A 26949-nucleotide genomic window follows, 5' to 3' on the forward strand; every position below is an offset into this window, starting at 1 on the left:
TCAGCTGTCAGTCAGAGCCGATGACGCGGTTACAGCCGTCGCTTTGTATTCTCAGAGCAGTGAATGAACCGGCGACTTTCCAAATGCTTGGCGGCTGCTGTGACCTAGAGACGATCTGTACCATGTACTGAGCACTACAATGCTCGAGTGCTCGGTACTCAAATGGAGCAGGCCGGACGCTCAGACGGGCTCAGCTCAGGTGACGAGTAAAATGAAAGTCAATGGGAAACTCGAGCATTTTTGCAAAAGTCCCTAACAGGAGGGCTGGGGAGGAGGAGGGGGCATAAAAAAAGCTGAAATGGATGGAAATACAGCTAAAATGGAATGGGAACAGCATGGAGAAGACGCCTCTCTGACTCTCAGGTCACTGATGGGAACAATGTTGGCAGAGTATTACTCCAATTTTATGGACTGACAATAAAACACAAAAATGAAGATAAAAATGGATTTTACAGGAAAAATGTTAGGAAACATTATTTCCTGTATAATGACTTGTATATTATGCCAAAATTCACCTAAGGACCAAGCCACTTCATAGAGGAGGGACGGAGCGTTATTTTCCTCCTGGAGAGACTTTTCTAGAATAGTTTGCAGACTCCATATCATATCATTTGGAAATTATACCCCTGCCAAACACGTGGATGCTAAATGTGGTTTAGGCAAACTCTGAGGCTGAGAAGGAAGGGGGGAGGGGGACATTTGGATTTGGGAGCACAGAATTTGCTGAATTTCTTGTGGGAGGTGAGGAGCCATTCCGCTTTTCCACAGCCTTTGTGCTACTAGTAACGTGAAGCCCCCTTTATTTCCATTAACAGATTATGGACCTGAGTGGGGACTTGCTTTTTTGTGGACTTAGTTGAAGCTTTTATTGGGAAAATTTTACATAACAGTCGGGATCACATTTATCCAACGCTTTACGCTGAGCACTTACTTTGGGGTTTCCATCTAAATCTGTGAGTGAAGTGATTCAGAAGAAACCCCTGATGGATCCATTCACTATAAAGAGGCAGCAGAGTTACTCTGGACTCCAGCTGGCCTCTGTTCAGTGGTGTTCTTTTCAGAAGTGCACAAAACTGTGGCTGACGGCGCTTTTACACCTAAAAAGATGGACACCGCCGGATCACAGGCCAGAAAGCATGCACAGTGCCTCTATCTGCCTCATTATAGGGAATCTTCCACCAAAGATTCCATCTTAATCACGTATTTCAGAGATTTAGGTGGAAACCCCGGTGCAAACGCTCAGCATAGAGCGCAAGATAAATGTGCACAGAGCCTTAAGGGCCGTTTACATTTAGCGATGCACCAGCGATCCGACCTGGTCAGGATCGCTGGTGCATCGCTAAATGATTGCTAGTGAGCTGTCACACAGGCAGACCTCACAGCGATGCAGCAGCGATGCAGCGCACAATACTCACCATTCACACACAGCGATCCTGACGTCCTCCCGCCTGCCTCCACGCGTCGCTTGTCGTCACAGCAGGAAGCTGACGAGAAATGGAGCCGGACATTCTCGCATGATCAGCGATGGACAGTGGGGGAGCCGGTCGGAGGTAAGTATTACACATAGCGATATCGCTAGCGATATCGCTATAACGTCACAAAATCGGTGACGTTATAGCGATATCGCTATGTGTAAAACCCCCTTTACTGCGATCTTTGGGAGGCAAAATGAACAAACGAACAGCAGGTGAAGAATTGGTGTTATTTATATTTTTATGTTGTTCCTTGTGCGGTATAAGTGATTACACGACTTTATTCTTCGGGTCGGTGCAATTAGAGCGATACTAGATAAATATCCTTTTTTATGTTTGGCTGCTGTCACACATTAAAAGATGATTTTTATTGCAAAAACTCATCGCCATATTTTGAGAGCTACAATTTTTCCATATTTCACTCAGCAAAGTCATATCATGGCTTGTTTTTTGTGCAATGTGTTAACATTTTTATTGGCACCATTTACAAGCACATGACACTTTTTGATCTCTTTCTATTCCTATTTTTAGGGAGGTAGAATGAACAAAAACCATCAATTCAGGAATCGTTTTTTTTTTTTTTCCGTTTCGCATGTGGTAAACTTGGTAAGGCAGCTTTATTCCTTGGGTCAATACGATTACAGCGATACCACATTTATATCTTTTTTTATGTTTTGACACTTTTACACAATAAAAACCTTTACAGAAAAAAAAGAATTATTTTTGCATCACTTTATTCTGAGAGCACTTTATTCTGAGAGCCATAACTTTTTTAGTTTTCGGCTGATGGAGCTGTATGGCGGCTTGTTTTTTGCAAGAAAAGATGACGCTTTCCAACTATACCATTTTTATTTATATCCTTTAATTATCGTGTTTTATTCCACTTTTCTTCCATTGGTATGATGATAAAGCATAGTTTGCTAGGTTTTTGGTGGAGAGGTTTTACAGCGTTCACTGAAGGGGTTAACTAGTGTGCCACTTTTAGAGAGTTGTTCAGGGCGCGGCAATACCAAATATGTGCATTGCAATGCATTAGTCCTAAATTGAAAACTTCTGACACTATACTGAGAGCATGGTGTCAGAAGCTTTCTGTAGCTTGGTGAGTCAGGGGTTGTCATGAATATCCCGAGTCACCATGGCAACGATTGTGCCCCTGGGATGGCTGCAAGGGAACCGATCTGAAGGCACAGGGAGCTCCCATCTCTCTGCCTGCCTCTTGAATGTTGCGATCGTGCTTGATCACAGCATTTAGGGGGTTAACAGCTAGGGGCGGCGCTGACACCACTCCTGGTTGTTTAGTGCAGGAGTTCAACCACTAGCAGCACTGAGCTAATGCTCTGATTGGGCAGGAGGTGCTGATATTTCAGCATCATCTGCGCGATCATGCTGTGACCGGTCGGTTAGATTTGGAGTGAGGGCCGCATGATGACCCTCTAAAAATTATGATCACTTCCCCATCTATTACTGCACACCTTGCATATTTTAAATAAGGTATACAGTATAATATATGCTGGCAAACTTTCTGGTATTGATAAGGAAAAGTAAATACGTAGCCCTGAAAAGTACTTCTGGTTTTTGGTTGCAGCAGTATACCTATAGAAAGACTGTATGGTAATAAACCCTGCCTATATGCCTCTAATTCAAAACTATCTCTCCTCCACCAGCTATCCCTGCACTGAATGCAGGTAACAGTGGTTTTAACTAGAGAAAGGACACTGCAGCCCTGAAAAGGACTTTTGTTTTTGTGGCTACAGCAGTAGTATACCTACAGAAGGACTGTAAGGCAATAAACCCTGCCTATAAGCCTCTAATCCAAAACTATCCATCCTCCACCAGCTATCCGAACACTGAATGTGGGTAACAGCGGTTTTACTAGACAAAGTACAGCATGCCGCCCTGAAACGGACTCTTGTTTTAAAGGAAATCTGTCACGCATTTTTTGAGATATCATGTAAAGATATCATTGAATTGTGTGTTACCTAAGTATCCTAGTCATACTTTTAATCCCCCCTGTCCCGCACCTTTGATGCATAAATACCTTTTTTATAACTCTTCCGATTTATGGAAATCGCTGTGGTCAGGTCTGATGGGCATAGCTTATTTTCCTCCCCCCTTGGCTTGCTGGACATAATTTCTTCTGTGAATATCACAGATGCCGGTTTATTTGTGTCTGCGCATCGATAAGGCTGTTCGCAGTTGCGCAGTAAGCTCTGCCCAACTGTGGGCAAAGCATATAATCGCTACTGTGCATGCGCCGGTATTTTTCCCTGCGTCTATGACCTAGAGATCTTCATATGTCAGTGGCAGCTACTGCCCCTCCTGTGATGTATGTGTTCCCCCAGCCCCTCCTGTGATGTATGCGCCCCCAGCGGCTCCCTTGATGTATATGCCGCAGTGTCTCCTATTTGATGTACATTCTGCAACCCCAGTGTTTCCTATGTGATGTATATACTGCAGAACCCCCACTGCTTGCGTTCTATAAGAGTAAGGTGAGCAGAGATGGATTTCACCCTGTGAGGAGACCTGCATTGTAATATACATGTATGCTCAGTACTTACTGCTGCGAGTTCTTTGCAAAATTTATTGCGAAGAATTGATTACGCTCCACACCGACACAAATCTGGAAAATCAGTTGCGAGTAGCAACATCATCAATACCATGTTACATCACAACCACAATAAAGAGAAGGAGCTTCGGCCATCACATTAGGGAGTTAATTAAATGCTTGACTAAATATAGCAGGGTTAATTTTCAAGTTGATCATTTTATACCGCCCCTGATAATCTAAACATTCAAATGGCCCTTGACAGAAAAAAGGATCCCCACCCCTGCCTTAAAGAGTTGGAGTAGATTTCAATAGAGTTCAGATCTTGGTCTGAGGAACATCTTGGGTTCTTCTCCTCTGGTCATCCTCACTTCTACTTTGTGGACATTCCCGTCTTTGCTAGGGAATGTTGCAGTGACTAGACCAAGTGGTCACTGGTTTCTGTGGGTTTGACAGTCTTTTACAAGAACAAGATCACCAACGTTGAGACTGGCCCAAGTAGATTGCCACTTTGTCCGTGGTTGCAGCGTAGATAAGTATTGCTTGTGCCACCTGTCCTAGAACGTGTTTGCAAGACTTTGTACCTGTCTCCAGTGTCACTTGTAGAGGTCTTTGACATCAAATTCTCCTGGAGGAGCTCTGAATAGCCCTGTTTTCTGGGTAAGGAGAGTGGATGGAGTCAATAATAAGGGCTCTTCAGAGTCATTCAGACTCGGAGCTAAGGGTATGGCGTCTATTATAGCTACAACTTCAGCCATGAATGTTATTAAGCTTGTGTGGGTGAGCTTTGCGGTGCCTGCTTGTAGAATAGTGGAGTCGAGAATTCTCCCAACTACACCAATCATTCTTTCCCAAGTTCCTCCCATGTGAGAAGAGTGAGGTAGGTTGAATGTCCATGTGCAACTGTGGTCGCTAAGGAATCTCTTAATAGTTTTGCGGTGCAGATTTGATGAAGTCCCTAATCTTTTGGATGCACCGACAAAGTTAGCACCTCTGTCTAAACGTATGTGTTTTGATGGGACCTCGGATGGCAGTAAATCATCTGAGAACATTGAAACTCGGAGTGTCTAGGGACTCAAAGACCTCTATAAGGACAGCCTCATAGACATGCCGGTGAATATGACTGCCCAAAGTTTACTATTGGCTTGATCGCTTCTAGTATGTCAGGTAACAACTGACAAAGATCCAAACACATCAAGACCAACGCTGGTAAAGGGAGGGTCCGTGCCGAGTCTGTACATTCGTAGGTCAGCCATCTTTTGGGTTTGAGTTGAACCACGGGGCTTACGACAGGTAATACATTTAAAGCCGACACTGCTGATGAGATTCTTTGCGCTGACACACTGACGCTGGTCAGATCCAGAGCAGCGCGTACCGGCTCTATAACAAAGATCTTACAAGCACTCCGCTCATTGCCTAACAGACCGGCCACCACTGATAGACTACTGAGGTGGCCGGTAAATGCAGTAAAAAAAATCCCTTTGTTCTTGACAACGTTTTTAACAAGAAGTAAATTGCAAAGTTCTTTTTTTTTTTTTACTGGCAATTTTACCCATAAAGGAGAAAACAACTTTAAGGTGGATTCAACCTCTAAGGGTTAATAACTTTGTAGACCAATTCTTGTTTGATAGCAGGAAAGTCACAAAATAAATACTAATGCAATTATTACACTTTCATTATAAAAGGAAATAGATTTTATTAAAAATTATATCAGTGCAAATTGGAAACAGAATACAAGGCAGAACATACAGTAAAAAATATTTATCATTTTACATGGCAATGTGATATTAAGGGTATTCGTATACTTGACGTTTCCTTTTTTTTTTCCCCACAAGGGTGAGAGGTAAACATGGATAAAGTGCAAGAGGGTGAGGGGTGGAAAGTAAAACAGCATTGCAAATAATAGCAATTTCCCCCAAAAAAATCACCTGTTTTTTCGCTGTATGGTATCTAAGCAGATGGCACAAACTGATGCGCGTACGCAGAGTCTAACATTGGAGACGTTGTTTTCCTTCCCCTCAAGGAAACTTAAAAGAGAAGCAGCACTCCTCATACCCCATCATATATTCATGAGAAAATGATTGTCTGCTGAAAACAAGTTATCATCTATTCATCGGATAGGATATAACATTAATCACTGGGGGATCCATCAACTCCACTATTTATTTAGTTTCTATATCTGGAGAACCTCTTTAATCCATATAACTTACATCTTTTTTTTTGTATTGCACCAGATGCATTTTCTTTTTTTCCCAAAATTTCATTTTTGCAAATTGCAGGAGACTGGTATGACAGCCGGGAAATCTGTCCTGCTGATAGACCTGCTGTAGGGCAAGAAGGAATCCTACTTGATCCCTATACAAATGGGAGTGACTGCTTGCATAGCGTACGTATGCATGCATAAATAATCACACCGTGTACACACAGGGTTTATTTATTTCCTACCCCACCATCATCCCTATTATTCCATACTCCTGCCTCTCACCTTCCCATAGACGCAACCACTCCGACCGGCATATAAATGCATCACCGCTTACCACCTGATGGGAGTACAGCTGAAAAACTACAATATAATTTTCACGTAAGGAGTAAAATGCAAGCTATTTGCAAAAGTTATTCCTGTTTTAAAGACTAAAAAATAATAAAAAAAAAACAAAAACTTATGTATGGTGAAAGGATTAAAACAGACTATGACAAATTCTTTCAATGCGCTGCTACTGCTTTTCTTTGGAGATGATTGCACCAGTGCTAATGGAAGGATAGACCTTCTACATCTCCCTTCACTAGAAATGTGCAGATTTAAGGCAACCTCACAATATGCATATGGAACGGATTTATTCTGGTCCATCAGTTTATTCCACATCTTCAGGGGTTGTACCTTAAAAAAAAAAAAAAAAAAAAAAAAAAAAAAAAAGAAGAAGAGGAAAACATACATTATATGTTTGTAATGCAGTATCCTTCTCACCTGGAAGCTGAAGCTGCTCATTGCACTATTTTATGTTAAAGGTCAAATTATTAAGAATACTTCTACTATTAAAGGGGTTTTTCTACACTTTCATACTGGTGACCTTTATGTCCGGCTGCTGCTGGAGATGGCGACAGGTGATATTGATGACGTATCCAGGTCAACAACATCATGGTGGTGCAAAACTCCTTTAACCCCTTAGCGACAGAACCAGTTTGCAGCTTAATGACCAGGCCAATTTTTACAATTCTGACCACTGTCCCTTTATGAGGTTATAACTCTGGAACGCTTTAATGGATCCCGCTGATTCTAAGACTGTTTTTTCGTGACATATTGTACTTCATATTAGTGGTAAAATTTATTCGATAAGTCTTGTGTTTATTTATGAAAAAAATGGAAATATGGCGAAAATTTTGAACATTTTGCAATTTTAAAACTTTTAATTTTTATGCCCTCAAATCAGAGAGATGTGTCACACAAATTTCTTAATAAATAACATTTCCCACATGTCTACTTTACATCAGCACAATTTTGGAAGCAACATTTTTTTTTGTTAGGAAGTTATAAGGCTTAAAAGTTGACCAGTGATTTCTCATTTTTACAACACCATTTTTTTTTTAGGGACCACATCATATTTAAAGTCATTTTGAGGGGTGTACATGACAGAAAATACCCAAAAGTGGCACCATTCTAAACACTAGACCCCTCAAGGTGCTCAAAACCACATTCAAGAAGTTTATTAACCCTTTAAGTGCTTCACAGGAACTAAAGCAATGTGGAAGGAAAAAATTAAATATTTAACTTTTTTTTGCAAAAAATTTACTTCAGAACCAATTTTTTTTATTTTCACAAGTGTTAAAAGAGAAAATCAACCACAAAATTTGTTGTACAATTTCTCCTGAATACGCCGATACCCTATATGTGGGGGTAAACCACTATTTCAGCACACGGCAGAGCTTGCAAGGGATGGAGCGCCGTTTGACTTTTTCAACGCAGAATTGGCTGGAATTGAGATCGGATGCCATGTTGCGTTCGGAGAGCCCTTAATGTGCCTAAACAGTGGAAACATCCAACAAGTGACCCCATTTTGGAAACTAGACCCATTAAGGAACTTATCTAGATGTGTGGTGAGCACTTTGAACCCCCAAGGGCTTCACAGAAGTTTATAACGTAGAGCCGTGAAAATAAGAAATCTATTTTTTTTCCACAAAAATGATCTTTTCGCCCCCAAATTTTTATTTTTTACAAGGGTAACAGGAGAAATCATACCCCCACAGTTGTTATGCGATTTGTCCTGAGTACGCCGATACCCCATATGTGGGGGGAACCACTGTTTGGGCGCATGGGAGAGCTCGGAAGGGAAGGAGTGCCATTTTGGAATGCAGACTTTGATGGAATGGTCTGCGGACATCATGTTGCGCTTGCAGAGCCCCTGATGAGCCTAAACAGTGGAAACCCCCCACAAGTGACTCCATTTTGGAAACTAGACCCATTAAGGAACTTATCTAGATGTGTGGTGAGCACTTTGAACCTTCAAGTGCTTCACAGAAGTTTATAACGTAGAGCCGTGAAAATAAAAAGTATTTTTTTATTTCCACAAAAGTGATTTTTTAGACCCCCAAAGTTGGCAAATAGTGGAAACCCCTCAATTCTTGCTCCAACCCTAACCCTAATCCCAACCCTAATCCCAACCCTAACCCTAATCCCAACCCTAATCCTAATTCTAGTTCGCCCTAACCCTAACCCTAGTCGTGACCCGAGCCCTAACCCTAGCCCTAGCACAACCCTAACCCTAGCCCAACCCTAACCCTAATGGAAAACTGAAAAAAAAAATATTTTCTTTATTTCATTATATTGGCCTATATAAGGGAGTGATAAACGGGGGGGTTATGTACTATGTTTTTCATTTTGATCGTTTATCATAGTGATCAAAATAATGAATGGAATCTGCCAGCCGGAGCCGGCAGATTCCCGGCGGGCGCACTGCGCCCGCCATTTTCAAGATGGCGGCGCCCATCGGAGGATGCCGGCGGGACGTGGGACCACCGGGAGGGGACGGAGGGCCACGGAGAGGTACCGGGGGGGGAATCGGGGACCCTATTTCTCTCTCCTCTGATGTGCGATCACATCAGAGGAGAGAGAAATTAAATGTAAAATCGCGGCTTTTTTTTTTTGCGGTCGCCGTTATAGGGTTAATAACGGCGATCGCAAAAGCGGGGGGGTCGGTAAAAACCGACCGATTCATGTTCTCTGGGGTCTCTACTACCCCTGGCAGCCGAGACCCCGGAGAAAATCCGACACTGGGGGGCGCTATTCACTTAAATCACAGCGCCGTGAATTAACGGCGCTGTGGTTTTAGTACCCTTAATTACCGCCGTTAAAAGGCGTATCGGCGGTCGTCAAGTGGTTAAGAAACCATAAAACAGAAAGTGAAGCTATTGGCAAAACAGCACAATTTTAAAAGGAGTTGTCCAGGTTTGGGGTACAAGTCTGCAGTCACTCTATGTGACTGCAGACTTGTGAATATTCACAATGCACCGTCAGAAATCTCTGGTGTCGGCACTGGGAATAGGCGAGTGCATGACCCAAATTATTGATCTGCATACATGTGGTCACGTGCCAACTAGACGTGTGCAACCTCACTCAATACAAGGGAATTGAGTGATGCTGGACACGTCTAGTTGGAATGTGGCCAGTAGAATGCTAATCACACAGTTGCTGTCACGAACCCGCCACTCCAGCACTAGAGTATCCATACATTGCATCCTTCAAAGATCAAAAGTCTGTAGTCACATAGAGTAACTGCAGACTTTAGCTCCAAGCCTGGATAACCCCTTTAAGAGCCAATGGACTTCTTTAAGCCATTTTATTTCTTTCAAAGCCTGAACCAGTTGAAAGAGGTTACACAAGGATAGAACATGTGCACAGCAAGTCATTTTGACATTGCAGTACATATGTTCATGCTTTTGGGTGGTTTAGTAGACGGGTTGCTGGTGGGAGCCGCTGCTAACCTGATAGTATTTTTGCATGAATGGCAGGTGTCACTTTCTCTATTATTGATTCATCCAATCAGTTTTTCTGCATATATCTATGTGTGAGTATTTTTTTTAGATTACTTAATGTATTGAAAGGAATTTACTGCGAATTGTCGTGCTGTGATCGACTGATGAAATGACTGATGAATTCCTTTTGTATCTCCCTATCAGGTAAGTGGTGCTCGGAATAGTGCTTCCATATGTATACCAGTATTCCTAACTACTTACAAGTCGGTGAATGAGCCCACGTCCGTTTGGCTACTGATCCACGTTTTTGGATGATCCAGTTGACGAGGGATCTCTAGGCTCAAAGTGAATTCCATCTCCAGTCAATCTTGATTGGAGCCATGGAGACAGCCAGACAAGGTACCACCTTTCTCCAAGAAAGTCCTTGGCGTTTTTCTTCCAACCCTGGTCATAATCTCGGTCATTTCCGCTAAACCACTCTTTGGTTGTTGATCCGCGGTAAAGAATAAAACAATGCAGGATGAAGAAGGCGAGGCAAAAGAGGAAACCGACCACACAGGTATCGGCAAAGAAGGCAAACGTGAAAGCCGAGACGGAGACGTGACCTGCGGGGGACAGAAAACCATCGGTTAGAAAACATGCGCGGAATGGAACTCTACAGACAACTCATTTTGGATATTGAAAATCCAAAAAAAAAAAAAAAAAAAAACAAACCAAACTCCCCCCCACCCTACAAAAAAAAAAAAAAAAACGGAACCGGAGTAGACTTGAATGACATGCATGATGTAAAAGCATGTTCACACTGGCCATAAAAGCAAGCAAAACCAAAAGGAAAAAACAGTGTGTGTATATACCCTAATGAAATAAGTAAAAAAGCAAATGCATTAAATAACATAGGGTACTTGGTAAACACTATTTTGATCAAAAAAGTATAAAGCTGTCCCACCACGGCAAGGTGTGCCCATTTTGGTTATTGGTAGGGAGCAGTGATGAGCGAGCGTGTTGGGATAAGGTGTTATCTGAGCATGCTCGAGTGCTAATGTTAGAGTCGCCGCAGCTGTTCGACAGCAGCAATGCATGCAGGAATTGCCTAACAAACAGGCAATCCCTGCATATGTACTGGCTGTCGAACAGCCGCAGCGACTAACATAGTATTCAAGAACACCAAAGATACTCTATTAGTACCCGAGCATGCTCAGATAACACTTTATCCAAGCACGTTCACTAGTAGGGAGTAAGAATTAAGGACACAGAACAAGTTCAACAATACTTAACATACATCGAGTGCACCGGTAGTGGGCGTTTACGTGACGGCAAGTATGATATATGCATTCTCCTGGCCACATGCCGACTAGACTGTATCCAGCATTGCTCAATTCATTTGCATCGAGTGAGGCTTTAAACAGTCTAGTCGGAATGTGGCCAGGAGAATGCATATATCATACTTGCAGTCACAAAAACTCACACTACCAGAGACAGCACAGAAGAATCCTCACTTGATATAAAGGTACCCAGGTCTGCAGTCACATAGAGACCGCAGACTTGTAGTTTAAGGCTGAACAACCCCTGTAACTAGAAATCCGTCACTAAGCTGCTTCCAACCGTCTTACAAGAGAATTTGTAACTCGTTTGTTTGGCCTTTTCGGAGCTCCTCTCAGCTCATTTATGACCACAGACCACATCAAAGTTGAACATGGCGGAAATCAAAAAGCCTGTAAAAGCCAAACGGTGCAATAGTTTTAATGATGAAAACCAGCTGCAAAAAATATTTGTAGTCCCAAAACATGCATTTACATAAAAAAAAATAAAAACACTTACATGCATGTATTTAGGGCTAAAATATACATATATATTTTGCCGTTGGGTTTTATCATTAAAACTTTTGCGCTGTTTGGCTTTTACAGGTTCTTTGTTTTCCTGCACATTCAACTTGGATGTGGTCTGTGTTCATAAGTCGGCTGAGAGGAGTTCAGAAAAGGAGATAAAAGTGTTACAAACTCTCCTATAAATGGTTGGAACGAGCTCACTGACAGATCCTCAGTTACCTCATTATTCAGCCAGTAATAGACAGTGCAACAAAGGCTATGAAAGGCATCCGGTGAAACAGATTTAATAAAACCCAATTGCAAAAAATATTTTTAGGCCAAACTAAATGTGTTAAACTTGTCCCTTAAGGTGAGGACAACCTTTTGAATTATGAGGGCTACAGATATAGTCACTGTAGCACTGCATCCAGGAACGTAATTAAGAGGCATAATACATAACAGACATTTTAGCCTGTTGCAGTTTAAGGGAATGTGTCATCAAAAAATGACAGATTTTATGATAAATGTTTTTTTTTTCTTTTTAAAATTTTCCAGATTGAACTCTATAAATTGAATCAAAAAGATCTGCAGTTGCTGAATAAGTATCATAGTCTGTGACCATCGGACCAGAGCCTGCTAATCTCATCCTGTCTGCGGCGTCCCCAGCATTAGAGCGACTAAGACTTTAATTGTTTTGTATAGAAACATTATCTGCACATCCTTTTATCTGGGCAAAGATCAATATGAAGAGAGGGGGAGAAGGTGAGCTGTGACATCGCCTACTCTGAATGGCGGATCCTGTGTTATCAGCTGAGTATAGAAGTGATACATGTCATTGTAATCCTGTCTGTGATGATAAAGAAACTTCTGAAAAGTTTTCTATGTAGATAAAAGAATACAAGTCTAGTATTTGGTTACACAAAAGTCATCCTAGAGTGAACAGCAATTATTGGCACTTCACATCACTATGTTAACTATGTTAACTCAATAGGTCAGGACTGGAATTAACCAGCCAACCAAATGAAGAGATCCAATGTAAAAATAGCTTCTTCCGGGGGGGCGAAAGAAGAAGCTAAGGGCGAAACGCGCGTCGGGGCGAGCGGAGGGGACTGAATGACTACCCACAGTCATCCTCTTCACCACTTGGTATATTGGAGTCTCCTGTTTAAAGGTACTACATTTATTTCCTATGTGCATTAATTGATTTAATGTGGATACACCTATAGGGTCCTTTAGGATTTACTTCAAGATGCTTTAGGCACTTTTTCATTTTATCCTATTTACTCTATGTGCAATATTGCTGTACTGTAGATACATCAGATAGGGCTCTTTATGGTTTATTCCAATATGTATTAGGCACTTTAACGTATTTATCTCTTACATGTTTCCGGTTTACTTTCAACCTTGATTAAGGTGCTAATATTTATTGTACATGAGGGTTTTTACCATTTCTATTTTGTCAGGGACTCCCTTTACTCATTTATTGTGTGTGGGTTTGGTCTATTTTATCCCCCAGGGTATTTCTTGAGCATCCATGATCTATGGCTTTCATTCTTTTTTTTTTTTTTTTTTTTTTTTAATATTAATAAAGTTGATATTTTAATTTTTACATAGGATCTCTTTATTTGGTTGGCTGGTTAATTCCAGTCCTGACCTATTGAGTTAAGTCTAGTATTTGGCTTAGTGGTCAGCCTAAAATTGCAAGATTTCTGTTGTTTTTTTTTTTTTAATGTATAGAGAATGACAAGGAAAATAAAAAACAAATCACAAAAATGTAACAAAACCCCGATATAAACAGTAGGTCACATTCTGAGGTCACAGTCCCTTTAAGGCTATAATCCCACAAAGAAATTTTGTTACTTTTTTGATGTTTCAGAATTTCTGCACTTATTATTTAAGCCCTTAACCCCCAAGGGTGGTTTGCACATTCATGCCCGGGACAATTTTTACAATTCTGATCACTGTCCCTTTATGAGGTAATAACTCTGCGTGATTTACTATTTATGGCGGTTTTTATATTTGGCAGCTGTCACACGCTAAAAGACGCTTTTTATTGTAAAAATAGTTTTTGCATCACCACATATTGAGAGCTATAGTTTTTCCAGATTTTGACCCACCGAGTCATGTGAGGTCTTATTTTTTGCGGGACGAGTTGACGTTTTTATCGGTACCATTTTTGGGCACGTGACATTTTTTGATCACTTTTTATTCCGATTTTTGGTACGCAGAATGAACAAAAACCTGCGTTTCATGAATTTCTTTTGGGGGGTGCGTTTACACCGTTCTGTGTGCGGTAAAATTGATAAGGCGGTTTTATTCTTCGGGTCAGTACGGTTACAGCGATACCTCATTTATGTTGTTTTTTTATGTTTTGGCGCTTTTATGCAATAAAAACAATTTTATATAAAAAATTATTTTTGCATCGCTTTATTCTGCGAGCTATAACTTTTTTTTTTTTGCTGATGACGCTGTATGGCGGCTCATTTTTTGCGGGACGAGATGACGTTTTCAGCGGTACCATGGTTATTTATATCCGTCCTTTTGATCGCGTGTTATTCCAGTTTTTGTTTGGCAATATGAAGATAAAGCGTTGTTTTTTGCCTTTTTTTTTTTTTTTTTTTTTTTTTTTTTAGGGGTTCACTAAAGGGGTTAACTAGTGGGACAGTTTTATAGGGCGGGTCGTTACAGACATGGCGATACTAAATGTGTGTACTTTATGTAAATATAAAAAATACAATAAAAGAAATGAATTTATTGGGGAATATTTTTTTTCTTTATTTGGGAATTTTTTTAAAATTATTTTTACACACGTTAATTTTTTTTTTTTTTTTTTTACTTTATTACATTGTCCCAGGGTGGGACATCACTATATAGTGTCAGACCGCTGCTCTGACAGTTTGCACAGCAGTGTGTCAGATCAGCGATCTGACAGGTAGTGCAGGAGGCTTCTCAGCAGGCACTGAGAAGCCGCCTCCCTGCAGGACCCCGCAGCCATCTTGGATCCAGGGGCCTGCAGGGAGGAGGACCCTCGGAGCGCCGCAGCACATCGGGTTGTTCTGAGGGTCTCAGGGAAGCACGCAGGGAGCCCCCTCCCTGCGCGATGCTTTCCTACGCCCCCGGAACACTGCGATCATGTTTGATCGCAGTGTGCCAGGGGTTAACGTTCCGGGGTGGTCCGTGACCGCTCCTGACACAGTGCCGGGTGTCAGCTGTGATAATCAGCTGACACCCGGCCGTGATCAGCCGTGCTCCCCAGTGAGCGCGGCTGATCGCCGATGACATACTATCTCGTCCATGGGCATTAAGTCCCAGGGCACATGGACGGAAGAGTACTTCAAATGTCGGGAAGGGGTTAAATTAGTTTTCCTTGCGTTTTTTCATTGCTTTTTTTTTTTTTTACATGTGTTTTTATTACGTTTTGGATGCTGCGGTTTTTGTCTCTTTTCGGTGTGTCATCATGCTGTAATTAACACCGCTTTGTCTATGACCACTCTGTGCCGCGATAGAACAGCGCCGTGCACAACAGGTAGGTAAGTTGCAATTACCTGCCTGTTAGTGCTTAGATACATTTTTGCTTTTTTATTAAGTCTCGGTTGCCCCCCTTTAAGTACAATAGCTCATCATAATGCACAATTACATCTGCTTTAGAGGTCAAAATGGGTGCCCCTTACCGCTTGGGCCCCTGTGCAGCTGCACAGGTTGCACCAATGATATGTCGGCTCCTGTGGTCCATTACCTGTTAGCCCCAGCAATGTATTTTCCATCAATCACCATCCCAGATTACAATGATTGACAGCGCTGGCTTTACAAAAGTCTGAGAAAGGAGGAGATGGATGGATAAAAAAGTAGGTGAGAAGGTGCACCGAAGTGCTCGGCTACACTGAGGGTGTACCAAATGCCTGTGCTGTGCACTGAAGTGCTCGGCCACAATAAGGGAGCACCAAATGCCTGTGCTGAGCACTGAAGTGCTCGGCCACAATAAGGGAGCACCAAATGCCTGTGCTGAGCACTGAAGTGCTCGGCCACAATAAGGGAGCACCAAATGCCTGTGCTGAGCACTGAAGTGCTCGGCCACAATAAGGGAGCACCAAATGCCTGTGCTGAGCACTGAAGTGCTCGGCCACAATAAGGGAGCACCAAATGCCTGTGCTGAGCACTGAAGTGCTTGGCCACACTAAGGATGTATCAAATGCCTGTGCTGTGCACTGAAGTGCTTGGCCACACTAAGGATGTATCAAATGCCTGTGCTCTGCACTGAAGTGCTTGGCCACACTAAGGATGTATCAAATGCCTGTGCTCTGCACTGAAGTGCTCGGCCACAATAAGGGAGCACCAAATGCCTGTGCTGAGCACTGAAGTGCTCGGCCACAATAAGGATGTATCAAATGCCTGTGCTGTGCACTGAAGTGCTTGGCCACACTAAGGATGTATCAAATGCCTGTGCTCTGCACTGAAGTGCTTGGCCACACTAAGGATGTATCAAATGCCTGTGCTGAGCACTGAAGTGCTCGGTCACACCAAGGGTGCACCAAATGCCTGTGCTGAGCACTGAAGTGCTCGATCACACCAAGGGTGCACCAAATGCCTGTGCTGAGCACTGAAGTGCTCGATCACACCAAGTGTGCACCAAATGCCTGTGCTGTGCACTGAAGTGCTCGGCCACAATAAGGGAGCACCAAATGCCTGTGCTGAGCACTGAAGTGCTCGGCCAAAATAAGGGAGCACCAAATGCCTGTGCTGAGCACTGAAGTGCTCGGCCACAATAAGGGAGCACCAAATGCCTGTGCTGTGCACTGAAGTGCTCGGCCACAATAAGGGAGCACCAAATGCCTGTGCTGAGCACTGAAGTGCTCGGCCACAATAAGGGAGCACCAAATGCCTGTGCTGAGCACTGAAGTGCTCGGCCAAAATAAGGGAGCACCAAATGCCTGTGCTGAGCACTGAAGTGCTCGGCCACAATAAGGGAGCACCAAATGCCTGTGCTGAGCACTGAAGTGCTCGGCCACAATAAGGGAGCACCAAATGCCTGTGCTGAGCACTGAAGTGCTTGGCCACACTAAGGATGTATCAAATGCCTGTGCTCTGCACTGAAGTGCTCGGCCACAATAAGGGAGCACCAAATGCCTGTGCTGAGCACTGAAGTGCTCGGCCACAATAAGGATGTATCAAATGCCTGTGCTGAGCACTGAAGTGCTTGGCCACACTAAGGATGTATCAAATGCCTGTGCTGAGCACTGAAGTGCTCGGTCACACAAAGGGTGCACCAAATGCCTGTGCTGAGCACTGAAGTGCTCGATCACACCAAGGGTGCACCAAATGCCTGTGCTGAGCACTGAAGTGCTCGATCACACCAAGGGTGCACCAAATGCCTGTGCTGAGCACTGAAGTACTCGATCACAACAAGGGTGCACCAAATGCCTGTGCTGTGCACTGAAGTGCTCGGTCACACCAAGGGCGCACTGTTATGAATGAGTCACCGTAGGAGGCAAAAACAGAAATACAAGCTAAGTCCAGAAAACCAGAGAAGTTGGCAACTATCAGATTGCAGACCCCTGAACCTATCAACACAACTAGCAGTAGCCGTGGGGGGTTCCTACGATGCCCTAGACCCCTCGATCACAGCCGGAGAATTAAATAGGCCTAAAGAAAGAAAGGGGAAATCTAAACTGCCCCAGAGCAGACCCCAAAGCAATAGGCAGCCCCCAACATATAATGACGGTGAAGCAAGATGAAAACACTAACACAGACAGAAAGATAGACTGAGCAAAGATGGGGCCCAAAACTACCTAGATAGGAAAGGACAGGAAGGCTGCTGTCTGCACTCTGCCAAAACCCTATCAAAGACATAAGCCAACAAGCTGATTTGAAAAAGGCCCTGAAGCAGCTAGGCTTCAAAACTAAAAGAGCACTCAGGTATTTTCAGAAGACAGAGCTAAAGGAATTCAGCACACCCCAGCAGGGAATGGCAGAAATCCAGAAAAACAAAGCAAAACAAAGTCAAAGCACAAATGCAAAAGGCCGAGCAGCAAACTTAGCTTTAGAGGAGCAGAAATTCAGACTGGTCTCCAAGGATCCCACAGAGAAATCACCCGCAGGGCAGAAGGGCGTCGGCAGCCTTATATCCAGTCAGTAACTCCACTCAGCCAGTCATCATCATCAGCCTCAGGTGTTTGATAATCAGGCTCACTACCTTTCTTTACCAGAAGAGCGAGTTCCTCGGGCCTCAGTAATGAAGGGGAAAATGAACTCACAACAGTACCTCCCCCTTGAGGAGGGGTCACCGAACCCTCAACTACGCCACCAGGGCAATCAGGGTGAGCCCGATGAAAGGCACGCACCAATCTTTTGGCATGAATATCAGAGGCAGAGACCCAGGAATTATCCTCCTGACCATAACCCTTCCACTTAACCAAATACTGGAGTCTCCGTCTAGCCAGACGGGAATCCAGTACTTTCTCTACCTCATATTCCATGTTACCTTCAACCAATACAGGGTCTGGAGGTGCCACCCCCGGAACAACAGGTTCAACAAACCTCTTCAACAAAGATTTATGGAACACATTATGGATTTTAAATGTGACAGGAAGAGCCAAACGAAAAGAGACCGGATTAATAATCTCCACAATCTTGTAAGGTCCAATAAATCTAGGCTTAAACTTAGGAGAAGCCACCTTCATAGCGATATTTTTTGATGATAACCACACCATATCACCAACCTTAAACTGGGGACCAATGGTCCTATGTCGGTTGGAAAACCGCTGGGCCTTTTCCTGGGAGAGAGAGAACTTATCCACCACTTGGTCCCAGATCTGGTGCATTCTCTCCACCACAGTGTCAACACCTGGGCAGGCAGAGGGCTCCACCTGCCCTGAAGAAAATCGAGGATGAAACCCAAAGTTACAAAAAAAAAGGTGACATCAAAGTGGCAGAACTAGCTCTATTATTTAAAGCAAATTCGGCCAAGGGCAAAAATGAAACCCAATCATCCTGATCAGCAGAAATAAAACATCTCAAATATGACTCCAAGGTCTGGTTTGTTCTCTCTGTCTGCCCATTGGTCTGAGGGTGAAAAGCAGAGGAGAAGGACAACTGAATTCCCAGCTTGGAACAGAAAGTCCTCCAAAATCTAGACACAAACTGAACTCCTCTGTCAGATACAATGTTCTCAGGAATCCCGTGCAAACGAACCACCTGTTGTAAAAACAGGGGCACCAACTCAGAGGAAGACGGCAACTTAGGGAGTGGTACAAGATGAACTTATCACAAATCACCCAAATAACAGTCATCCTTTGAGAGACAGGCATATCAGAGATGAAATCCATTGAAATATGGGGCCATGGCCTCTTGGGGACAGGCAAAGGCATCAACAACCCACTAGAGCGAGAACACGATTTAGACCGGGAGCACGTCACACAGGACTGCACAAAATTCCTGACATCACGAGACAAGGAGGGCCACCAAAAAAAACGACTCACCAGATCTCTAGTACCAAAACTACCTGGATGACCAGCCAAAGCAGAGCAATGAACTTCAGACATCACTCTCTTCTTCCACTGGTCAGGAACATACAACTTTCCACTGGGACAACGCTCAGGTTTGTCCTCCTGGAACTCTTCCAGAGCACGTCTCAAATCGGGCGAGATGGCAGAAAGAACTACCCCTTCGCCTAAGATGGTAGCAGGCTTGGTCACCACAGGAGAATCAGCAAAGAAACTCCTAGAGAGGGCGTCTGCCTTGACATTCTTAGTTCCAGGAAGAAAAGAAACCACAAAATCAAAACGTGTAAAAAACAAGGCCCACCTAGCCTGTCTAGGGTTCAAGCGCTTAGCCGACTCTAGGTAAATCAAATTCTTGTGGTCAGTGAGGACCACGACTTGATGCTTAGCTCCCTCCAACCAATGTCTCCACTCCTCAAATGCCCATTTCATGGCCAACAGTTCCCTATTCCCCACATCATAGTTACGTTCAGATGGAGAGAACTTTCGGGAAAAGAAAGCACAGGGATTCATTTTAGATGTTACAGGATCCTTTTGGGACAAAACAGCTCCTGCACCAATCTCAGAAGCATCCACCTCTACCTGGAATGGAAGTGAGACATCAGGTTGCCGCAAAACCGGGGCGGAGGTGAATCTTCGCTTCAGCTCCTGAAAGGAAGAAACAGCCTCCGGAGACCAATTTAACACATCAGCACCCTTCTTAGTCAAATCAGTCAATGGCTTGGCAATACTAGAAAATTTTGCTATAAATTTCCGATAAAAATTAGCAAAACCCCAAAACTTCTGGAGGGCCTTCAAAGAAGTGGGCTGAACCCAATCGTAAATGGCCTGTACCTTGGCCGGGTCCATTTCAATAGTTGACGGGGACAAAATAAATCCCAAAAAAGAAATCCTCTGTACTCCAAAAAGGTATTTAGATCCTTTGACATACAGGGAATTCTCCCTCAAGATCCGGAACACAGTCCGAATATGTTCCACATGAGAATCCCAATCCTTGGAGAAGATCAAAATATCATCCAGATAGATAATCAAAAATTTATCGACAAAATCTCTGAAAATGCCGTTCATGAAGCACTGGAAGACAGAAGGGGAATTAGTGAGCCCAAAAGGCATCACCAGGTACTCAAGATGTCCCTCCGGAGTATTAAACGCCGTCTTCCATTCATCCCCATGCTTAATGCGAATAAGATTATACGCCCCCCTGAGGTCAAGCTTGGTAAACCAGCAAGCACCTTTAACTCTGGAGAATAGATCAGAAATCAGGGGTAACGGATACTGATATTTAACAGTAATTTTGTTGAGGGCACGATAATCAATACAAGGTCTTAATGATCCATCCTTTTTGGCTACAAAAAAAAACCAAAAAACGGCACCTAAGGGTGACGAGGATGGTCTAATATGACCCTTCTCCAACGCCTCCCTAATATAGGATCGCATAGCCTCGTGCTCGGGTACAGATAAATTGAAGAGCCGACCCTTGGGAAATTTACACCCCGGGCTCAGTTCATTTGCACAGTCATAACTCCTATGAGGAGGCAGAGACGCAGACTCATTCTCACTAAATACATCATAAAAGTCCGCCAAATAATCAGGAACATCATGCGACTGAGGAGAGGTGGAAAACACCGGAGCCTCACTAAAGGCACACCGACAACCCCAACTCACCACAGACACAGATTTCCAATCCAAAACTGGATTATGAATTTGTAACCAGGGAAACCCCAGAACAATAGTATCATGCAGATTATGCAACACCAAAAATCTGCAATTTTCTTGCGGGTCGCCCCAAACCATCATTACCACCTGGGTCCAAAACTGAGGTTTATTTTTAGCCAAAGGAGTAGCATCAATCCCCCTCAAAGGGATAGGCGTCTGCAGAGGTGTCATCGGAAATCCACGTTTAGCAAAATCCAAATCCATTAGGTTTAGGGCTGCTCCCGAATCCACAAAAGCCTTGGCGGAAAATGTGGACAGGGAGCAGATCAGAGTAATAGCCAGAAGAAACTTAGGTTGAACACCCCCAACAGAAAACGTGTGTGCAAAGCGTTTCTCTCATTTAGGACAGACAGAAATAATATGCGAAGCATCTCCACAGAAAAAACACAACTTATTACGCCTTCTGAACTCCTGACGCTGCTCTCTGGAAAAAACTCTATCACATTGCATAGGTCCAGACATTTGTTCAACAGGTTGCAACACCTCTCGTGCAGCTTTGCGTTCGCGCAAACGCCGATCAACCTGAATGGCTAATGACATAGAATCGTCAAGACCAGAGGGAACAGGAAATCCCACCATAGTATCTTTTACGGCTTCTGACAACCCCTTCCGAAAGAGAGCAGCCAAGGCATTATCATTCCAGGTAGTAAGTACCGCCCACTTTCGGAATTTTTGACAGTACAGTTCTGCAGAATCACGACCCTGGTTCAATGCCAGCAGGGTCTTTTCAGCCTGATCAATGGCATTAGGTTCGTCATACAACAACCCCAAGGCCTGAAAAAATGCGTTCACATTAGTCAGAATAGGATCATCTGGTTTCAAAGAAAACGCCCAATCCTGGGGATCGCCACGCAGCAAAGAGATGACAATTTTAACCTGCTGCGCGGAGCTCCCTGACGAGTTAGGCTTCAAGGGAAAAAATAATTTACAATTATTTTTGAAATTCAAAAATTTAGACCGATCCCCAAAAAATACATCAGGTGTAGGAATCTTTGGTTCAGCAGCATGTGAATGAGCAAGGTAGGCGGAAATTCCCCACACTTCCGCAGCGAGCTGCTCCACACGATCAGACAATTGCTTTATCTCCATTGAGAGAGAAAAAAATTCCCCCTACGGCCTCAGAGATATAGAGGAAAAAATATACACACTTTTTTTTTTTTTTTTTTACAATTCTTTCCTGCTATTGAGTACCCTAGGATCTGCGGTATGGCGGGTGATTCTGTTATGAATGAGTCACCGTAGGAGGCAAAAACAGAAATACAAGCTAAGTCCAGAAAACCAGAGAAGTTGGCAACTATCAGATTGCAGACCCCTGAACCTATCAACACAACTAGCAGTAGCCGTGGGGGGTTCCTACGATGCCCTAGACCCCTCGATCACAGCCGGAGAATTAAATAGGCCTAAAGAAAGAAAGGGGAAATCTAAACTGCCCCAGAGCAGACCCCAAAGCAATAGGCAGCCCCCAACATATAATGACGGTGAAACAAGATGAAAACACTAACACAGACAGAAAGATAGACTGAGCAAAGACGGGGCCCAAAACTACCTAGATAGGAAAGGACAGGAAGGCTGCTGTCTGCACTCTGCCAAAACCCTATCAAAGACATAAGCCAACAAGCTGATATGAAAAAGGCCCTGAAGCAGCTAGGCTTCAAAACTAAAAGAGCACTCAGGTATTTTCAGAAGACAGAGCTAAAGGAATTCAGCACACCCCAGCAGGGAATGGCAGAAATCCAGAAAAACAAAGCAAAACAAAGTCAAAGCACAAATGCAAAAGGCCGAGCAGCAAACTTAGCTTTAGAGGAGCAGAAATTCAGACTGGTCTCCAAGGATCCCACAGAGAAATCACCCGCAGGGCAGAAGGGCGTCGGCAGCCTTATATCCAGTCAGTAACTCCACTCAGCCAGTCATCATCATCAGCCTCAGGTGTTTGATAATCAGGCTCACTACCTTTCTTTACCAGAAGAGGGAGTTCCTCGGGCCTCAGTAATGAAGGGGAAAATGAACTCACAACAGCGCACCAAATGCCTGTGCTGTGCACTGAAGTGCTCGGCCACAATAAGGGAGCACCAAATGCCTGTGCTGAGCACTGAAGTGCTTGGCCACACTAAGGATGTATCAAATGCCTGTGCTGTGCACTGAAGTGCTCAGCCACAATAAGGGAGCACCAAATGCCTGTGCTGAGCACTGAAGTGCTCGGTCACACCGAGGGTGCACCAAATGCCTGTGCTGTGCACTGAACTGCTCGGCCACACTGAGGGTGCACCAAATACCTGTGCTTAGTTTGAACAGTCATAGCCTTTAAAAAAAACCTTTACCTGTAATGAACATCATCCATGGCAAAAGAAGCAGGAAAAGGCTGTGGAAGCTGAAGCCCTGATGCAGCAAATCCATGAAAATTTCAGCATTGAGAACGGTGGCAAGTAGCAGCGCCAGCAGCCCATTCAGTAATGCACAAAAGAAGTAGCGATAGTTTGAGTAGCCAACACATGTTCCAAGGAGGGTGCAATGGTGGTCACGTCGCAGCACGCACACGTTACAGTTATAGCAGTGGTGGCATCTCGGCGGGATGTGGGTTTGGCAGCCATAGCAATACCTAGAGAAGACAAAAGGAATCGTCACAAAGGAGGATGCAATGAAAATGAGTAGTGGCAGAGGTGGATAAAAACATAAATGCGGGATTTTCATGGAGATGACCTGACGCTCAGATAAACATTGCACTTCTCAGGCTCATTTCCTTACATTAGGATAGCCATTGTTCCACGTAGGCCTTAAAGGGAAATTACCTATTCCTTATTGATATGTTTTTTTGTTTTTTTTTTGGGGGGGGGCCAATGTCTTTCTTGATGGCATTTTCTAAAACTACATAGTACGGCGCACAGATGGATCTGCGCGGCTCTGCATAAAATCTTCAGAGGATCGCGTGTGGATGGATTATTATTACATAATAATTAAAAAAAACAGAAAGAAGGACGAAAAGGGTTAACAGATTAAAGGTATATAAAAAAAAATCTACGATTAGACGCTAATTCACACCGGTGGTCATTTTAGTGTAAAGCAGCATCTAGTAAGATACAATCTATACTCACACCCAGCCCTGCCCCAGGCTCCCATGCTCCAGGAAGACGCCTTTAATAGTGGAATTACTCTGGACAAATTTCACCATATTTCCCACCACGTTAAATAAGAGGTACAGTGTGACCCCTAGAAGGGGGAACTGTGCGCCCCCCGGGGTAGTGAGGATTAAGTAAAACACTTCCAGCGTCACGGAGGATACAAGAACGCACGTGATGACCACAGGTAAGACCTGCGCGGGGTCCGAGCGGCGGCTCTGCATGGTGAGATACCTGAAAGAAAAGAAAACACAAATGGGGAGAGATACATCCTGGATAAATATAGAGTAAAATCTAATCTATTTACAAATATTTGTCCCGCTGTGACACCATAAAAAAACAGGCCTGGCGTGTCAGAGTGAGGAGACTTATCAGCCATGCAAGCTCCTCTGGGAAACTAAATATGCAAATTGTCTCTTCAGAGAGGAAGTGGAGTAGAACTCTAGCGCCATCTACTGAAAGTCAATATCAACTCTTTAATGACGTAGGATAAAAGCCAAACCAGAAGCTCGGTTTGCAGCAGGGCTGTGGAGTCGGTAAGCCAAACCTGCGACTCCGACTCCTCAATTTCCCTTACTCCGACTCCAACTCCGACTCCCACACATATTGCTTATATTTAAATGAAAAATTTATTGTAGTACAATGTGAACCTCAGACATTTAATCATTTTTATGATCCAATAATCAAGATATTTAGATAGAACAGAATATATATTGGTGTACTACCCGGTTTTCATTCTTTTTGGTACAGATAGAATCATAGAATCATAGAATGGTAGAGTTGGAAGGGACCTCCTGGGCCATCTGGTCCAACCCCCTGCTCAAAGCAGGATTCGCTAAATCATCCCAGTCAGATGTCTGTCCAGCCTCTGTTTGAAGACTTCCATTGAAGGAGAACTCACCACTTCTCGTGGCAGCCTGTTCCACTCATTGATCACTCTAACTGTCAAAAAGTTTTTTCTAATATCTAATCTGTGTCTCTTCCCATTCAGTTTCATCCCATTGCTTCTAGTCTTTCCTTGTGCAAATGAGAATAAAGTTGATCCTTCTACAATGTGACAGCCCTTTAGATATTTGTAGACAGCTATTAAGTCTCCTCTCAGTCTTCTCTTTTGCAAACTAAACATTCCCAAATCCTGCAACCTTTCCTCATAAGACAGGGTTTGCAGACCGGTCACCATTCTGGTCGCTCTTTTCTGAACTTGCTCCAGTTTGTTGATGTCTTTTTTAAAATGTGGTGCCCAAAACTGGACACAATATTCCAGATGAGGTCTGACCAAAGAGGAGTAGAGGGAAATAATGACTTCACGTGATCTAGACTGAATGCTTCTGTTAATACATCCTAGAATTGCATTTGCCTTTTTTGCTGCTGCATCACACTGTTGACTCATATTCAGTCTGTGATCTATTAGTATACCCAAGTCTTTTTCACATGTGCTGTCACTTAGCCCTATTCCTCCCATTCTATATATGCTTTTTACATTTTTATTGCCCAGATGTAGTACTTTGCATTTCTCCCTGTTAAAAACCATTCTGTTAGTTGCTGCCCACTTCTCCAGTTTATTTAAATCTTTTTGAATCCTCTCTCTCTCTTCTCTAGTATTAGCTATCCCTCCTAGCTTTGTGTCATCAGCAAATTTAATCAGTTTACCCTCAATTCCTTCATCGATATGGATAGACAGATATGGATAAATGGATAGATAGAGCAGATTTCTAATCTGCTTTTGATATTGAAAACATTATCTATGAGCTCAAAAACCTTTCAGGTGATGCAGATTTTTAAAAAGCTGATCTGCTTTTGCAGCTGAAAAACGTATACTCAAAAAACACAGGAAAAACGCTGTGTGTGAATGTAGCCTTAGATCAGGAATAGAACAGTCATTTATAGGACATTTCATAACTTTCCCAAACTCCTATGAAAAAATATTCAGCACATCCTGCATTGAATTACTGTACCCAATTTATTATATATTTTAGGAGTCGGAGTCGGTCCATTTTATACCGACTCCAACTCCGACTCCACCAAAATGAGCACCGACTCAGACTCCACAGCCCTGGTTTGCAGACACAGTGGTTCGGGGTACTGCCCCCTCATCAGTGCAAAGTATGAGATCGGATTTGGCTGGGAAAGAGGCTCTGGAATAGCAAATATTGGCATTCATTTACTGATCAAATACTGAGCGTGTGAACGAGGTCTTAATGTGCGGTTGCGGAGATAGGAGAAGACCCAGGAGAGGGCAAGACGACAAGAGAGTGACCCCACTGAGCCAAAGCAGAAGAAAGGTCCAGGAGGAGGAGCAGGGGGGATGGTTTGGCTTCGGAGGCTGGCAGACACCGGGGCGGAAAATGTAAGCAGCAACCTTACTGGTGATCGGGGCGATTCTGCCTTGCACCCACTAATAACGCATATACGGTGATTTCCCGCCTCTAATGCAAATCTAAGGGGAAAATCTGCACAGAAAGCTCCAGGGATCCGCAAGAGAAACTGACATGCTGCGGATTTGAATCGTTTTTAGAGCAGGACGCCAGCTCCGCCATGTGCCCCCCACACAATACAGGGGCTGCCCTCCTCACACCCGGCCCTGCATGACCAGACGGAGGAGCGGATACCTGCACAGCGGCTCTGATGTCAGGCGGCACTCACAGGAGACAGCGCCGCGGCCTGCCCTCCGAGTCCTGATCTGGAGCGGATGAAGGACCTTTCATGACGTCATGATCATGTGACCAGTCCCTTGTGTGGGAGGAGCCCAGTGTGTCAGCACATGGTGACTGCAGAGCCCAGTATGTGAGCCCGGTGTGTCAGCGCCTAGCAGAGCCCAGTGTGGCACATTACCGG

The 26949-nt window shown here is 43.7% G+C and overlaps 1 protein-coding gene across 1 annotated transcript; it reads right to left on the bottom strand.

Annotated features, from left to right (window-relative positions):
* Positions 1–5688: 5688 nt before the first annotated feature.
* On the bottom strand, positions 5689–26860 carry ZDHHC24 (zDHHC palmitoyltransferase 24). The gene is made up of 5 exons (XM_073554692.1): positions 26724–26860; positions 24091–24348; positions 23320–23597; positions 10246–10589; positions 5689–6895 (listed from the first exon to the last, which is right to left on the bottom strand). The coding sequence occupies exons 2-4, from the start codon at positions 24336–24338 to the stop codon at positions 10276–10278; spliced, it is 840 nt and encodes a 279-aa protein (XP_073410793.1). The 5' UTR covers positions 24339–24348; positions 26724–26860; the 3' UTR covers positions 5689–6895; positions 10246–10275.
* Between the last annotated feature and the right edge of the window lie 89 nt (positions 26861–26949).

The sequence above is a fragment of the Dendrobates tinctorius genome, unplaced genomic scaffold, assembly GCF_039654945.1.
Source record: "Dendrobates tinctorius isolate UK_male_01 unplaced genomic scaffold, ASM3965494v1 ptg000211l, whole genome shotgun sequence".
NCBI classification, from domain to species: domain Eukaryota; kingdom Metazoa; phylum Chordata; class Amphibia; order Anura; family Dendrobatidae; genus Dendrobates; species Dendrobates tinctorius.